A 17,885-nucleotide genomic window follows, 5' to 3' on the forward strand; every position below is an offset into this window, starting at 1 on the left:
GTTGAAGCATGGTTTCATCTTTCACTAAAGGATTAGCCCGTGCCATTCTTATCTGATATAGTCTTGCTCATCCATATATTTAACACCTTATTTTTAAATGTCTCTTTCCTGGTTATAACACAGAGATTATTATTCTCAGAGGTGATGAGGAGATGATCTGAACAAATATGAAGGGAGCATTCCATTAAGTCTTCCAATAAGCTCTGAAAGGGATATAAACTCTCTTTGTCATGGGTGCACTTGAATCCTTTCTGTTCTCTTCTTTCGCCAGGAAGATATGAGTGGCTGGAGTGTTTGATTCTATATATAACTAGTTGATGTCAGCTGGATGCCAATCCCTTTGAAGAGGATCTGCCCCCAGTTTGTCTCGGTACTAGGTACCATGCAGATCCAAGTACAAGGCTAGAAACCATCCTGGACCAGGCAGGTCATCCCCATGCGTAACTAACTCCTGAAGCTTCAACTGAAGGGCTGAGATCGCTTTTTTTCTGCATAACAAAACAGTAGGGTAAGTGTATTGTTTTCTGAAATATTTTGACATTGTGTGTCCTACAAGCTGTCATATAAAGACATTTGTGTAACCTCTTGACTCTGCAATTAAAACGATGTTTATTTTTTTACTTAGTCAGAAATGCACTTATTTACAGATGCCAAGCATCTCATTTAGTTACTCTGATTCTTTATTAGATTAAGAAATGCCAAAATGTAACATTTCTGAAATCCTAAACCAAGATATAATTTAAATTCCAGTTATGAAATTACATAATGTAACATAATATTTAGATGTGAGAAGGCCTAGACCACTGATGCAGATTTTGCTACAGAATTTATGTAGCCAACTTAAAGTCCTTCCTTCAAATCTTCTAACCATCAGAATCCATCCTAGCATCTGTCTGCAAGCAAGAACTGCCAGTGCATTTTGCACAAATAAAAGTGCAGCGTTTCTAAATCAGAAATAATTAACTTCACTATTCAGCCATTCTAAGCAGGCTAATAGACATTGCAGTGGGCTGAATTGTGCAAGCTGGCTCAACAATGTAAAAATGTGTTGTTTTTTTGCAGCAAGGAAAAATCGTATCAGAAAATCACAATGTTATCACATTCTGCCATGGTCAAAGAGAGGAAACAACAAGCATCAGACATTATGGATGAAATACACAGAAATGGTATAGCGCTGAACCCAGCTTAATGTATATGCAATGTCCTCTAGCCCTCCCTAATATATATATATATATATTTTTTTTTTTTAATCATAGAGTTTAACTCTCTTACAGCTTTGTCTCTGGGTGTTTTGCCATAAATAATCTTGTGGGAGTATCATGATGCCTATGGTAACTAATCCTTTTGTAGTTGCCTCTTTTCATTTGAAAGCTATTTTCAGATGAACAACTGCTGTGGAGGAATGAAGTCATCTAACAGCTGATGTACATTCTGCTAGGATAGCCTTTCAGAATATTATTTGGGGTTAATAACATGACTTCATTCCAATTTAAAAGGCTATCACCTAAGAAACACGCTCATCTGGATCCTCTTTTTTTGCTCTGTTTCACTCTGCTTTATTATACGAATGATAAAAAGTTTTGAAACAAATGTTTGCATCTCTGTTCCTTCCTCTCAAACTTTATATTTGCAACTAACAAATTTTACTAGCATTTGGCAATTCTTTCTAATGCACAGCCACCAATTAATCTCATATGAAGAAATTTTAGTTTTCTGTTGTTGCACTGATGAAAATGAAAACACTTATGAGAAGCAAGTTTGGTTTTCTAAAACAGGTTATTAAAATTTTGTTTCTAGTGTGACACTTTAAGAAGCCATTAGCTCAGCTGGGAATACAAATCTGCTTGGCTTTCATTGGTATGTGATGGATGCTGTTGGAGGTCCTTTTCAATCCTTCCCATGAAGGCTCTTGTTACTATCTACATAAAGATCAAGGTTTTGGAAGTGATAAGCACCCTACAAGCCTCACTGAAAAAACAGGGAGTTCCATTAGTATTTAGATCTTATGAAAATCGTATCATTCACCAAGGTTAAAACACTGATCAATAAATTCCAATATTCAAAACCTTTCTTGTTGGTTTTTGCTCCAAAGAATTTGGGAGTGGTTTCTGTACTCCCTCACTTACCATTGTGATTGCAGGAGGAGTAGGACAAGGGAAGAAGTTTTTACAAAAGAAACTATGAGTTTAATTGCCTGGTCCTATTCCTTCTGGTATTTCTATAGATTTGGGGGGTTTTGTTTTAGTTTGGTTTGGTTTCTGTGTGTGTTGTAAACCCAAGTAATATATGTGCGTGAAATAGCCTATGAGCTCTTCAGGGCAAAAAAAAATGTCTTCCATAAGTTTGTTTGAAATCAGGCATTTCACATTGTAAATGTTGCTATTCATAGCAATACTAACAAATCTACCATACAGTCCTGGAAATTATTTGAGTTACTGGATAATCAGTGCTTACTCTTGGCATTTGCCTCATATAATCTGCCCTTTTTATTATTTCTGCATTATCAGAAGTCAAGTTTAGATTCATACACTTAGACATGACATCTTAACCTACCAGATACACTGTGATATGAGGCTACTGAAGGCAATACTCCTTAAGTGTACATTCTACTTTTGCATCTTCTTTGGATGCCTGGGACATTTAAATAAGATATGAAATTTCATTAAATGGGTGTGATGAGTCTGAAATTTATAACTGTACAAGCTCAATGGAACCAGTTAGAAAACAGAAGGATAATCAAAGCTCTAATCGAAGTATATGCTAGTTCTTTGGGACCAAATCTGAACAATTACGGAAAAATCAAGGAGAAACCTGATTTTTCAATTACTAAATTCAGGTCTATTAATTTTTTATTTTCCTCCTAGTTGTCAATTCAACAAGCACAACCTGAGAGCTGGAGGGTGAACTGCTGTCTTTCTGGGTTTTGCATTGCTATCAGTAATGAAGGTTCTGCACCTGGTAATTAGTAAAAATTAAATGTAGCATTTCAGCCAGTCTGACAGACCTATGGAATTCCCCAGTGTTAACAGAGGGAAAAGGCATCAGAAGATTCTGTAACACAAGCTCCAGTAGCTTGGAATGACACAGAAAACAAACTGGCTGCACTTTTGTTTCAGCCTCGTTATTATCATGCTTTCAGGCAAACAGTGCATCTCAAATTCCTTGTTAAAAGGTATTAATAACAGGGACAGTTCTTGATAAGATCCAAGATCAGCAAAGTTTTTATCAGCTTCTCAAAGATTACCTGGGCAAGACTGGTCATGACTGAAAGTCCACAACTCCTGTTGACTTGTGGGACATGACTTTCTGTCCTAGAGAAGTTTGACATGTCATAAAATGCTGCAGGAATAGACACTGACTGTAAACCTTCTTATGGTCTCATAAGAGAGACTGTAGTAGCAAATCTGCGTGTGTATTTAGTGACCTTCCCAACCTTTTGTTTTTTCACTGGCAGACTTGGACTAATTGTAACATTTCTAAGGCTACTTGGTAATAGTAAACACGTATGTAAATGCATATGATTCAAGAAGTCCTTGGAGCTCACCAGGTTACCCTTCAGTCACACTTACTTCTTATTCTTAAATGTATTCTTCAGTAGCTACATGATTGACTATCTTTCACGATGCAGTTAAAAAATCTTATTTCTGACGCTACAACAAACATACTATCTGATATTAATTATTAAAATTTATAATCCAGATTAAAGTATTTAGAAGATTGTAAACTGAAGGATTTAAGGGGATTTAGGAAGTGAATGCAGGAGGAACTATTAAGTCATATTTAAATACAGTCTGTTATGATTTTAAGCACAGGACAGGAAGGACTTGGCAGGAACTAATTAAGAAATGAAGCTAAAAGATTAAGACTAGGATTTAGGATTAAACTATGAATTAAACTTCCAGCATTAATTTACAATGCCCATTTATGACACTGATGTTTTTTTATCATCCTCTAAATGTCCTCCTTTTCTCATTCTCCATCACCTTTCCTGCACTGACACTGAAACAATCCATAGACACATAATAAAACTAGACAGATGATTAGATTTTACTTGGCAAGAGATTCAAATGAACTTAACACTTAGGTTTTTGGGATGCTGCCTGGATACACAATAGGACACAACTCTGGGTTACAAAGTAATTTGGAGCCTTCCATTAACAAGAATAGTAAGCATGTAAGGGAACAGCAAGGCCCAAAATAGTTAACATCCAGCATGTTCCAGAAGAATACTGAGTGGTTTGGACAGAGATCTGCAATCACCTTCGCACCCCAGACTCTAAGTATGTACATACTACCTACTCTGTGTACCATGAAGAAAAGCTCTTTCTACCTTAAAACCTGGCTGATTTGAGGGGTGAACTTCTTATTCTTTACTAACATAAAACCATCCAACAGCCCATATCCCTGGAATAATCATAAGAAATGACAAAATCAAAATATGACTTGCGGGTCTAAATTTCAGGCTACAGGCCAATGACTAGTGCACTTATCTCAACCACAGAGCCAAAAGCTCACCACTATCTGTCACTGATATGGCTAGATTGGGCACGCTGAGTCATTTTCCTCCACGTTAAGAACTCTCTGTTTTCTAGTTACCTCTTAAATAACAGGAGGGTGTTAGGATTCTTTGCACATGCTATTTTTAAAGCAGAAGTGCAGGCACTGGCTCTCGATGCAGTCAGCTTGCTCTCTCTCCAGTTAAATCTACTGCAAACATTCAGTTGAAATTATTATGAACAGAAGGGGATCAACAGTGATGCACTCCAGGGCACACAGACTTGTTTGATTTACTCCATGGAAAACTCTTGTTTATATAGCTTCAGCTAAATATTTAACACACCTGTCTCAATTAAGTTTTCCTAAACATCAGCAAATCACACTGTTTTTCCAACATAAAGTTACTAAGAGACGTTTGCCACACTGAACATGCCATTTATCTAAAATGAAACTCTGCACATGCAATATTAGCTCCAACATTAGGTACCTTTTGCAGTCAATTAATTTGCAATGTTCATTTTAAACTGGGCTTCCTCTGTGCTCAGTCCAGAAGCAAGGTTTGCTTTGATTTCATTTTAATGCATTAAAATGTATGTCTAAGTTCAGAATTTTAAGTCCTGTAGACAATAGGAATATGTGAAGAATAGAATGTATTAAAGAAAAAACAAAATGTGACTGCGAATAAGTGGATCAAAGAAACATATCAGACCATTGATATAATCCTCAAAGCACACTGTGCCTTCTTATTTTTTTTCCTAAAGTTTAGGAACAACTGAGGAGAATAATTTCAATTAATAAAATTATAATTATTAAAGTAAGTAGCAGTAAGAAATGTTTTCTTTAAAATTCTGTTTTTACTATGCAATCCAATTATGGTTGTATTTTTCAAGTTCTACAACCCTCTAAACAGAAAAAATGTAATAGAAAATAGCTTGCTCAGTGTTGAAGTTACTGTATTCTACAGGTTGGTTTTTTTAAACTTTTTTAATTAAGCTGTATCTGTGGGTTAAGAACACATATGGAGAGAGTTCAGTCACTAAGCAACAGCTTGCCCATTGCCACCAGTATCTCAGTTTCCAGAACATTGCCATGAAGATGACCAATACAGTTTCTGGTATTCAAAGTTCTCCATTTACAGTCCCAATTGATCTCCCCTTCCCCTTTCATTTTCAATTCACCCAGCAGGTCACTAAAAAAAAGAAGGCATTTTTCCCAAGCAGTGAAAAAAGTAATATTGCATCTAATAATTCAGCTTCCTCTTCTAGAGAATTAAAAAGAAAATGTTCTAATACCTCAGTTCCTAGAACTATGTTTTAATTTTTTCAACACTTGGAGCTTTATTTTGAAAGCATCTTTAAAAATAGTTTAAAAATACTATTTAATACTTTCTAATAGAGAGACTTTCTAATGCAGAGACTTTAAATAGAGACTTTTTAAGTCTCTACTTAAGACTTTCTAATGAAAACTTTTCTTAAAGTACAAATCATGTCCTGGATTTCAAAAGCAAGCAGAAAACTAAAGAGCAATTTAAAATAAAATGGTTATAAGCAGTAAGAAACTGGTGAGTATGTTTAAAAGGGGTTACCTGCCCATCTATTCAATGCAGGACTCACAAAGCCAACTGAAAGTTTAATGTGGGAACACTGGGGTGAGATGGAATCTTCTTCCTGGTTTCAGCAGAAGTCAGTTTTTACCAATCTGCTATTAAGATTGAGTGTAGGACATTATAAACCTGATTTTGCCATTAAATTGAATTGAATTTAATTTGTAGCTTAAGGTGCTTAGTACAGGTTTGTGGTGTTCAGTACTCTGCTCCGAAGTTTTGCAAGAATTATTAATTTCACTAACACCGTATGAAGATAAGTTTGCCTTTAATATGTTGTTGGATTTCAGGTGTGTGGTATGTAATCTCAGGCATTTAAGAAAAACAGAGGTATGTATTTATCCATTGTATTGCAGTCTCACCCAGCTTAGACCTTGGGAAAAAGGTCAGCACACCCAGAGATATCATGGTTGAGGAACTATCAACACTCAGCAACAGAGGTGCAAGACTCTTCAAGAGACGTCAGCGGAGATCTGACAAATACACATATGAAAATTATCATTATGTAGCCAACAAGCCAAGAAATGTAAGTAATTTGTAATAACTGATTACAGTGAGATTAGCTTCAGCTTCCTTTGATGCTCATGATAAATACTGTGCATGATTTATCTGTAGTCTCAGAAAGCATAAAAGCAAAATCCTGTACAAGAATCAGGCTAACATAAAGTAAGCCATTTATATTTTAGTGAGCTTCTATAGATAAATAAAAAATCTGAAAGGCTTAAAGACATCAGTCTCAACATGGTTCCCCGGCAGCAAAATTACTCTCACAACTGGCACTAACAGAGGTCTGGCCTGCCTGTCTCAACAGGGAGAAAAAGGATGGAGCTTGCTGCTGACAGGCAAGGCAGACCTGGGTTAAAGTATTAGTGACACCCTGCAACATCCTGCCTCATGGCAGGAACTAAAAGTACCTGGCGTTTGTCTCACCTGTGGTCTTTGCAAAATATCTACGCCTTTTGCTTAACCTTTGAAAATAAGGAAAACAACACTGACAATTTTTACCTATGAACATGATACTCTGTGCTCAGTCTAGTATAACACATAAGCAGCCCCTCTGATTCTAGTACTGTATTAAATTCTGCTTCTCAGTTACTCGTATGCAACCCTACCAACTCCTGACACAAAGGTACGTGACTGAAGAGGCAGTATTTGTCCTCATAGTTTTAAGCTGCTTTGATAATGTAAAGAAATACGTGCTACAAAAGTTAATTGTTACTCATTAACCTGCGAAATATTTCTTGTAGAGCAGCAATTCTCTTTTCCCTGAAGCTTTTACAACTAATCATTGCATAGGTGGTGCTATGATTGTGTTAACATCTACCCCCTACACAATCCATACAATGATTTTGACTCCAGTCTTTAATCTTCACTTGGGATAAGAAAAATAGTTACTATATGTTCTGTATTAATGTGATAAAATCTAAACTTTGCCTTGGTACAAACAGGAAACCAATAATTTATTAATCAGAAGGCCATACTTATGTTAAATTTTATCAAAGAAAAAACACACACGCTTGTAAATTATTGAGAAACAATAAAATGAATGCAACTTGTTGCCTTTAAGGAAGATTTCTGATTAGTCACATCTCATAAGGAGGCTTTGGCAGCAGACAATAAGAGGAATTTGCAATTTACCATTTTCCATGCTAACCAAAATGTTGAGGGATCTCACAACAGTCAGAGAGGCTATTAATGGGGCTGAGTTCAATATTTCCAGTATCACAGATGAAACCTCTACAATTTTTTGTTTCCTTTTTGAAGAAGGAATTATCCATGCTTTGCTGACTGTAAAGATAAATATATTTGTAATTATGTGGCCTTCACATTTCCCATAAAAAAATTCATTTTATTTGGGAAGAAAAGTATCTCTTAATATCCAGTGTCATAAAAGAAAAAAGTTTATTTCTTTTTTTATGGTGCAGATATTTCAAACTTCTTTGCTCACTCACTCAACAGAAATTAAATTCCACAGGGATCAAATAGGATCATGTTTGAGTTTTGATAGATCTGCCTTAGTAAAATAAAGAAATCCCACATAAAATATCTGAATAAATCTATTGAACGCCCAAAACTATTACTAGAACAGTATTATTTAGAAGCCCATCTACTAATAACTGTCCCCCTAATTTCTCCCTCTATAGAGTATTAGAAGCTACACAGATACATTCTAAGCATGACACCATTAATGTTGTCAGAATTTCTGTATCCAGTTCCATGCTTTTGCTACAAAATCTGATTGATCAGTTCCCTTCTAGTCTACTCCTTTCCACAAAAACAGATACCATACACATGCTCTACAATCAGCATAACATTCTGACATGTGAAAAAATGATGCCTCTCTAGTTTCTGCTCCCTTCCCTTAAAAGCCTGTTTAGGCACCACTGGTGTTTTCTTCATCATCTTTATGATCCTGCCTGCCAAAATTAATCTTTCCAACATACTTCAGGATGGCTAGAAAACATACTGCCTTGATCTTTTTTTTTGTTTCAAGTTTAAACAAGTATTATTTGTTTGATTTCCCACTTTAAGAAACTCTTACTATAAAACAGTCTATATTTAAATTGCTTTTAGCCTGTATGTCCTAGCTAAAATATGATACTGACTTCTTAGAAGACTCTGATTCTGTATTTTTGCAACAATGATTAAGCCTTTGGATGTTTCTTTAAAACCAATGACCTGATAGGAGGGTGGAAAATAACAGCATATCATGAACCTCCAGAAAGTGACCTGCACTGAAGTTATTTCTATTACAAATAAAGGAAAAGAAAATCCCAAACAAAAGTTTCAACTGATATGGGAAGAGACACTTTGAAGTATCAGTGCTTTGAAACTCAAATGGCTCAAGCTTGCCAGATTTCTTGAATCCTTGGATAGCAAAGGTGCTCAACCTGCCACATAACAGCTCCTAGGGTCTAGTGATCCAAGGGAAACAATCTATGGGTCCCCCTGCCAAAGTCACCGGTTCTCCTCTTTGTGTGATGTGAATCACACAGCCCACATGCACAGGTGGATTTTGGGGTGATTGGTGTAAGCAGCAGACAGGATGAACTTTCTTCATAGACTGCGTATCAATATTTAAATATCCCAAATTTAGGAAAACGTCAGACAACTCAGCTGGATGGTTATAAGGAGTCCTGCTGACCTAGCTCACAACCCTCCGAGCCACCAATACTTTCAACAAAGCATTCAGACACCTGTAATACAGATATCTAAAACTGTGCTGGGGTATAATTCTTAACACTAAAAAATTATTACATATTTCTTACAAAGCCAATGTAAGAGAGTTGTTTCATTTTGTGGCTAATAGCTAGAAAATCCTGGGGAGTGCTATCTAGCAAACAGGGTACCAAACGGCAGGGCAGGATGTCTTCAGATAGTATACCTTCAGTCTCAGATCTTGGCTGTAAATCAGTATCACTCTAACTCTCCATCAGGAATCACAGAGTTTTTTGCCTGTGCTGCCAATTATATTTATTTTTATTTTAATGCAGCGTGGAGAGCCCATACAGAGCGTTAAAATGGATGGCCTCAGTGTTGAAGGAATTTCCCAGCATGCCCCAATGACACCTCCTAATACACCCGATCCCCGGAGTCCACCACATCCTGACAACATTGCCCCAGGTAATATATGACTTTACAGACATTGAATATACTTAGTTCTCATTTCACAGCAGAGGAAGGGCCTCCATAAAACAGTATCTTCAACAAGTGGACTTACTACTATAGAGCAATACATTTGAGTTGGATAACTAATCAGAATCTCCCACAGAAATGTAAAGTGGTGCTCTTCAGTTGCTTCTGTTCATTTTTAAGGGTTTGATACGCCCTTTGTACCGCTTCACCCTAAACTGCAAACATACATTAACAACAAGGGAAACTGCCTCTATATTTACTGGTCTTAAGAAACACTGAGAAACAGATTCCCAGATTTACACCCAGATTAATATGCTTATTTTTCTTGACAAAACTTTGTTTCTAACATGCAACACACTGCTTAACAGTCTGATAGTAATCCATTGTAGTTTAATTATCCATAAATGTAAGTCCAAATTCACTGCAAGTTTTGCTAGAAACCTTTAAAGAGGAGTAACTTAAAAAGAAATTTGCCTCTGGCTGTATAAACTGCTCTTTTTTAAGTCCTTAACTGTGAGGGTACTGTTGCCTTTATTTAAAGCTGTGAACTACAAGAAGGCCTTATTTTGTATTCTTCAAAAACTAGAGAAAACTAATTTGTTTTAATTAATTTATTCAGTGATATAGCCCTTCTTCCTGTTTATGAATTATCCATGAGCAGACTGTGGTTCTTACAAATTCATTCTTTGTTCAGAATTACTCAATGCATGTTTTGTACAGACCTTTTCCAGTCTATGTAAACTAGGTCAATGCTACTCTTGTTAGTGACCGCTAAGACTCTGCATCCATTGGTCAAATACAGCGTGAACAGTGGCAATTTCCATTGCTAAGTCATGATAGAAATTTTCTAGCTTTTCTTCTAGGGGAATAAATAAATAAATAAATAAATAAAACAAACCACAGTAAAGGAGTAATTTCCCTTGTCTTTCAAATAAATAGCATATTTATATAAATATAAAAGGATAATCCCTTGCTGGTTTTAATTCTTCAAATAATACACTAAGGTCAGGCTTCCCTCCCGTCCCCTATTTATTCCTGCCATATTGTGCTTGGCTTTAGAATAAACCACACTGAATATGGAAATCATTTATTTAGTAAAAATCCTATCAGATCCTGATCCCCAGATCATCACACAGACAAAACAATGGACTCTTCAATTTTTCAGATGATAAATAGGACCAGAGAACCAACTAGACAGGACATTTTTAAATATCTAAGGCAGAGACAAAAACTCCACTACAGTGCCTCTGATCCTAACTCCTTTTCATAAGATTTTTTGAAAATGTCACCCAAAGAATACAGATTTACTCTAGTTTTAACCAAAAGGCTGTTTTTAAAATATTTTTGTTAATTCTTTCCCAGGGCTGTGTAGCTATAGTATGGTTTCAAAAAAATGCTTATAATTATAGAAAAAAAATTATATAAAACTAATATAATCTTAGCCTCAAAAGAGGGTTGAATATTTGGGAGCAGTTATCTATAAGGCTGCCAACTCCCTTCAGCTTCCCTTTTTCTGTGCCGCTTTGGCCAGGTGCCTTGATCCAATTTTTTATTTTACCTAGCAGTGAAATTATTATTTGTTACTTCCTAGTTACATAGGATGGTGGTAAGGAAGCAGAAACTGCAAAGTATTATTATAATGCTTTTGCTTTAATTGCCTTGCAGGGTATTCTGGACCACTGAAAGAAATTCCTCCTGAAAAGTTCAACACGACTTCTGTGCCTAAGTATTATCAGTCTCCCTGGATAGAAGCCATTAGGGATGACCCAGAGCTGCTGGAAACTTTATATCCTAAACTTTTTAAACCTGAAGCAAAGCCAGAACTGCCTGACTACAGGAGCTTTAACAGGTAATTCTGAATGTCACAGTGCAGAGAAAAATTGCTATGAAATGAAATGTTCCCACCAGCTGTAAAAAACCCAACCACTTGTATTTGCAAAGATGTGCATAAACACAAACACATATACAGATTACAAGTGGCAAAGGAGCACTAAGGAGGTAACTAGTCTCTTGCTAAAGTATGGACCCAAAAATAAATTGTAAAATCACAAACGTAGCATGAATTGTTGAAAATATATATATAAAATGTATAACGCAAATAACTTTTTCTTTTTTTTAAATACAACCTGCATAGTTTGGCATGGTTCGCTTTTGTTAGGCAATACAGTACAATGAACTTTATCCCTTAACCAATCCCTCATACAAAATTGTTAGCAAATCACTTATTTTATTGCATTTAATATTTTTTATATCTTCAATAACCTTTCGTAAGACATTAACAGACAAAACATAGCAAGCATACTTAAAAAACATTTAAAGTAGAACTGGATCAAGAGTGAAGTTTTTTACATAGTAACTAGTATACTGAGGCTTTCAGCAGAACTTCTAAATATATGGACAGTACTGAGCTGGGAACTATATTGAAAGTTTTAAAACACAACCTTACTTCAGTATATTCACACTCTTGTTATTTATTGTTATGAACAATTTTTACCTAAATAAGTTCCAGAGTTCCAGAGAGCTAAGCCAAACCAAAACCCTTCCTCAAAATGCCAGACAGAAATCTATTGAAAAAGGCTCATGGCAATACTGACTTAGAGAAAAATACCAAAACATCACTTGTATTCCTGTTGCTGAGGTGGGCCTCAACTATGAGTGCACAGACTGAAGAATTACACAATGCAACATGAAAACTGACACTGCAGAAACAACACTAATTCTGATTTCCTAACAGCAGTATATATCCTCATGTCAAAATTTAAGTCTGCATGGCACACTCTTCTCAACAAAGTAGCAAATGCAAGTCACAGAGGTTACTGCAACAGTAACAGCACAGATTATGTACTATAAATATTGTAACTGAATCAAAAATTAGAAAAAAAAAAAAGCAGCCAAAGATATATATACATAGAAAAGGGACAGAATCAGGTCTCTCTCTTACTAGAGAGATTCTGTGTCCAGCATGCAAGTCTCTACTGTCAAAGACAGGATCAGACAGTGGACAGAGGCCCCATTAATAGGGATATGTGTATTGAGATGGTATCTTACTAGCTTCTTTGTGGATTTTTAGCTGCTCTGTGGTCCCATGTTCTGTTAGTTATCCTCTTCAGAACACTAACAGTTCAGATTTCTTTCTATGAGGGTTTTCTCTATGTACAACATGGCAGAACTATGGCCAAATTTCTTGGATGGATGTGCATTCATATCAGTGAAGGCCAATATTCTCCCTTGTAACTGCCATAAAAACCTAAAACCTGGCACATAAATTCAGATCCAGACTGCAAAATTGGTAATTTCAAACCATAAGGCATAAAAATATAATCCACCACAACTCTCTTCTGCCATTCTGTGCATCTAGGCCACCATATTCTTGACTTCTTTAATTGCAGTCTCTTGGAGAGAAAGCAAATGACACTGTATTAAACAATTAAAGTGCAATATAATGTCACCATTTTTTTTATCAGCAAGGGCTATCAACCAAGGCTTTTTAGCTTGCTTCATCATTTAATAAAGTGCCATTATGTTTGTTCTCCTGCAAAACACTGGTACAGTCATCGTTAGTCAGGATGGGGTGTGGCTACCAGTAAGCATGACGCTCAGGATTCCCAAAGGAAACAAGTCAAGCTTCTTTCCAGTGCATTCAGTGGTAACTGTTGAAATAGCACTTACAACTTAACAGGCTATATTCAGGTTCCTTACACAAAAAACTGTAAAAGCAATACAATTTTAGCAGCTAGGAACCTCTGATGTGTTGAACAGACACACACATGCATGGTTTTAAATGTATATTCAGCCCTAAACAGCACTCAGACTTTTTCCACCCCACCACTGGCAGCAGTGAAGAGGTGACTGGACCCAATAGCAAAGCAATTTTTATAATACTAGCAAATCAGAACTAAGGAATTACAGGTATTAGTTGGAGTCTAGTATACACTTCATGCTGCAGGATCTTGCAGTGCTGGCAGACTAATGAAGCAAGAAGCAGTGGCAGAAAATGTCAAGCACATTTGCCTTCTGAGGCAGGGCTTTCCAGGAGACAGCCAGTAATGATTTAACAGCACGTAGCACTAGACAGAGTGCGTGAGCAGACAAATTTGGTTCTGAGTATCTCTGAATAGACTGTTCAGAAACCCTTCTCCTGGATGAAAATGAATCTGTGCTACAGATTCATGTAGATACAGATACAAAAAAATGCTACAGAACAGAACCACATGTGATTTCTCTTGGAAATAAATTCTTATTCAGCCTTCTCAATTCCTAAAGACTACTGTTTCAAAAACACTACAGGAATACAGTTAATCTGGATTGGGCTCTGCTTTTATTGACTAATGGATTCTGAACTCTATTATAAAAATGCTGAGATCCAAACCCTCAAAGGAATTTCAGGGGCTAACTTGAAGTGATGTGAGACTAGTGGAAGCCAGGTGCTTTGCCAATTCCTTAACACCTAAATACCTCTGTGACATTGGCAGTAGCTCTTGCATTAAGCTACCATGAAGCTCTGAGCATTTTGCAGAGTCAAGTTCTTTGCTCTTACGGCTCCTTTTTGCACAGAATTAACAGTAAGTAGAAAGTTCTAAGAATGACAGTCCCATTTTGATATTTTTTGTAATTATGTAATTGAAGGCACTTATCCAAAACAGTAAAAGGATTTCTTCAGACTTTACCAGATAATCACAAGTAGTCTTCTATGTTGAGACAATATAATGTTCAATAAGAAAGACTGCAGGGAAAACCAAAACCAAAACAAAACACGAAGCCCTGCTAAAACACCAGCTAAAAATAAACATGTTTGTGCCTGCTATTGTTAAATCATGCACCTACTTTTTAGGAATATGCAAAGTGAATACTAAACAACCTTGTACACTTCCTGGTGCCACTTCCTATGGCTCTGAACCAGCATTTCCACCCTTATTATGTGCAATGACTACTGGAATTTTTTACATGAGTCTTAGGCTTCTATACAATGAATCAGAGCTCAAGTGATGCAGTTGATGTGCACACAAGACATTACAACACCATGTTGTCAGACAAGTTATTGCTCACAAAAATATACTGCTGTTGTAAAGGAAAATAACATCTATTAGCCAATTACTGTACTCTCCTTTATGTTGATCATCATGTGCTTCTGCCTAGCATGCAGGAATGTAGGCTTCTCTGAGGCCAGACTGTGTAGGAACTACATGGGTTTTTTTCCCCACAAAAGGTATTTTCACAGAATGCCCTCCTGTTTCTGTTACCTACAGAAACATGATTTATTTAAAACCAAAAAATACTACAAAGAGGAATTCTTACACTACAGAATTGTTTTGCATTTTATGCAGCTATTATTGTTGTGTTTAATTTACATATTGATGAGAATTAAATATTATAACAATGTGAGACTATCTTAATTAGAGCAGCAATTAAAACAATCTTTATTATCCTGTTAGATGTAGATCACTACATTCACTCTGTGCCAATTACTAAGCAATTATTTTTAATCAGTAGCATTCCGTATCCAATTTGACACTGTGACCTAGAAGACAGCTTCCCAAGAAAGATACCACAGGCACTTTGTACAAAGAATTTCCTTTGACCTCAAGAGAGTTTAATGCCTGGACCGGCTGCTGCTGAAAATCTAATCTTCATTTGAGAAACAGTTTTAGAGCTTAATCCAAAGCAGTGCTCTTCCCTCAGCAAGTGTGCGTGCACAGAACTTTCAGAAATTTTTTTATATTACAGGACTGACCCTTTGGAATTAACACTACACCCTTTGAGAAATGCTGCTCATACCAAAATACCATGAATTATTTGTGTAAAAACACAGTGGTACAATTTATTTTAGGTCATGCATTCAGTTTTTCTGAATTAATTTTATTTGGTTCTTTTGCATGTGTACTTAATTTTCCCTAGGTTTTTTTATCTACAGTTATCTTGCTGAAAATCCTAGTCAGATCTTCAAATTATCTCTTTACATTTCTATTGGTATTAACTTCTCTGGGCTTCTGTTATAATACCCAGAGCTACCGAAAATATGTACCAGTAGATCTGTTGTTTTGTATCAAACACACAAAAACTAACAAGGCTAGTGAAATTCCATTTCAACAAAAATTCATTTTTGTATGCCACTGTGTATGTAGCTTGGCAGAAATCAGGTGCTCCTGTGGAGCTGAAAAATCTAACACTCTAAACTGGCCAGAATATATCCCAGCGAAGTTATGCACCTCATTAAAACGCAGAGCACATGTAATAGTCTGTTTGGGCACGTTTGCTTATACAAAGGAGTCTGGAAAAAGTGACAGGGCTTCTTTTTTTCAGCCCAGAGACCTACAAATATAGAAGAACCATGGGAGATATTTGGAAATACTGTTGTTTTAAAATATTTTCAAATGTATGTAACAGTCAGGTCCTGTTTGGTATCTCTTACCTTTTAGTTTCTCAGGCTTATCACCTGAGGGAACATTTACATTTAAATAACATGAAAAACACTGGCTGAAAACGAGAGGCCCACTTCAGCCAGTGTTTCAAGGTTTAGTTACATAAACATTTTCTTCAGGAACAAAGCTGGTGTAAGAAGTCCTCATCCACTCCTCTCCTTTCTACAGCCTGTTGTCTTTGGCTGTTCCTTTCTTCTTCACATGATGCCTTACTGCCTCCTCAATTGTATTGTTACACTTGTGTGAGCATAATGATATAAACCAGATTGCTGAAATAGTTTGGATTTTAAAATGCTCCATTGTTTTGAAGGGTCTTTGTTTAACAGAAATGTCCCCAGTTTATAGCACAACCCATATGCATTCTAACTGGTACAACAATATAGTGCTGAAACATCGTGTAGTGGGAGGAACATGAAACTGGAAACAGGAGAAAAAGGGGTGAGAACATCCTCAATTAATTACTTGCTAGAGACAAAGTGTTGAACTACATTTTCAGATTTATCAGCTTAGCCAACAAAGTAAGTTTAGTAACTGTGACTCACCAGTGACAAGGTTTTCTTGCAACATCTTTTTTGCTCAGCTTTTCTGTCCATTTGAAATTTGAAGAAGGCTGAAGGTTTTGTCTAAGGGAAAAGAAATTGGATCTTAAAGAGAACTTGCCAGATAAACAATACTTTCCCAAAAGCTTGAAAATGTAAACAAGAAATTGTACTGAATCTGTATAATTAAAATAGCTTCTCTTTTTTGAAGCCCTGGGATAAAAACTGTTCTTAAAATAACATTTTACTTTTATTTCTCTAAAATTTACAGAGTTGCCACTCCCTTTGGTGGTTTTGAGAAAGCATCAAAGCTGGTGAAATTCAAGGTACCAGATTTTAATCTGCTGATGCTAAACGATCCCAGATTCATGATCCTTGCAAACCCTCTTGCTACCAGAAGATCCTTCAATAGGACTCCTAAAGGATGGACATCAGAGAATATTCCAGTAGTGTTCATTCAGCCTTCGGAATCCAACACTGTTCCAGAAACAGAGGACCTGTGAGAGAAGCTGCACTCTACATCATACAAAAGCTGCACATCCATGTATTTTTGGTCCAAATATTACTATAGGCTACTGACTAATTTTTCCAGGGCAGCTGGAGTGTAAGTAATAATGTCTGATGCAATGCCTCTTTTCTGGCACCTAGTTTCACCTGTAGACATAATATAAATAAACTCATTTGGCAAATGTGATCCAGATATTATCTATTTGTGTTTATACATTCTTTTTCTAATGCAGCAAAAACTACAATATTTCTAAAATATTTTCTTGTCTTTTAAGAATAAGTGTATTAAGAAAAAAAAAAAAAAGCTAATCTCCTAACAAGGGTTTTGATAGGTATGCTGATGCCAATAAAACAGCCTAGCAGTACCACAACAGTGCACACAGTGAGCTCTGACAAATCAACCTTTTTTCCCAACCTTACTTTCAAAGTTAAGAATTTTGTCATTACTTCAGTGACAGCAAGATTAGGCCATTTTCCCTCTTTCTGACTCTTAGATTTAATTATGGATGTCAATATCCACATCACCTGGATTTGTCTACAGAAAATGCAGTAAATTTGGCAATGACAAAGATTACATAGTGATATTAAAAAGTACAGAGGTATTTCCTGGGTAAGTCTGGAATGTTTGTGTTAATCACAACTAAAAAACCCACCAGAGACTGGTTATGTTAAACATAGAAAATT

General features: G+C 36.2%; 1 protein-coding gene across 1 annotated transcript; it reads left to right on the top strand.

Moving 5' to 3' along the window:
* Nucleotides 1–346: 346 nt before the first annotated feature.
* On the top strand, nt 347–17,394 carry MYOZ2 (myozenin 2). The gene is made up of 6 exons (XM_051619433.1): nt 347–508; nt 1,063–1,166; nt 6,457–6,626; nt 9,595–9,724; nt 11,402–11,585; nt 16,966–17,394. Exons 2-6 carry the CDS (start codon nt 1,091–1,093, stop codon nt 17,195–17,197), a joined length of 792 nt encoding a protein of 263 aa, XP_051475393.1. The 5' UTR covers nt 347–508; nt 1,063–1,090; the 3' UTR covers nt 17,198–17,394.
* The last annotated feature ends 491 nt before the right edge of the window (nt 17,395–17,885 follow it).

This window comes from Apus apus, chromosome 4, assembly GCF_020740795.1.
Source record: "Apus apus isolate bApuApu2 chromosome 4, bApuApu2.pri.cur, whole genome shotgun sequence".
Classification (NCBI taxonomy): Eukaryota; Metazoa; Chordata; class Aves; order Apodiformes; family Apodidae; genus Apus; species Apus apus.

Coding starts and splice junctions, on each gene's coding strand:
- MYOZ2 (XM_051619433.1), top strand. CDS start 1,091: ATGTTATCACATTCTGCCATGGTCAAAGAGAGGAAACAACAAGCATCA. Junction 1,167..6,456: donor GGATGAAATACACAGAAATG/GTATAGCGCTGA, acceptor ATTGTATTGCAG/TCTCACCCAGCTTAGACCTT. Junction 11,586..16,965: donor GACTACAGGAGCTTTAACAG/GTAATTCTGAAT, acceptor TAAAATTTACAG/AGTTGCCACTCCCTTTGGTG.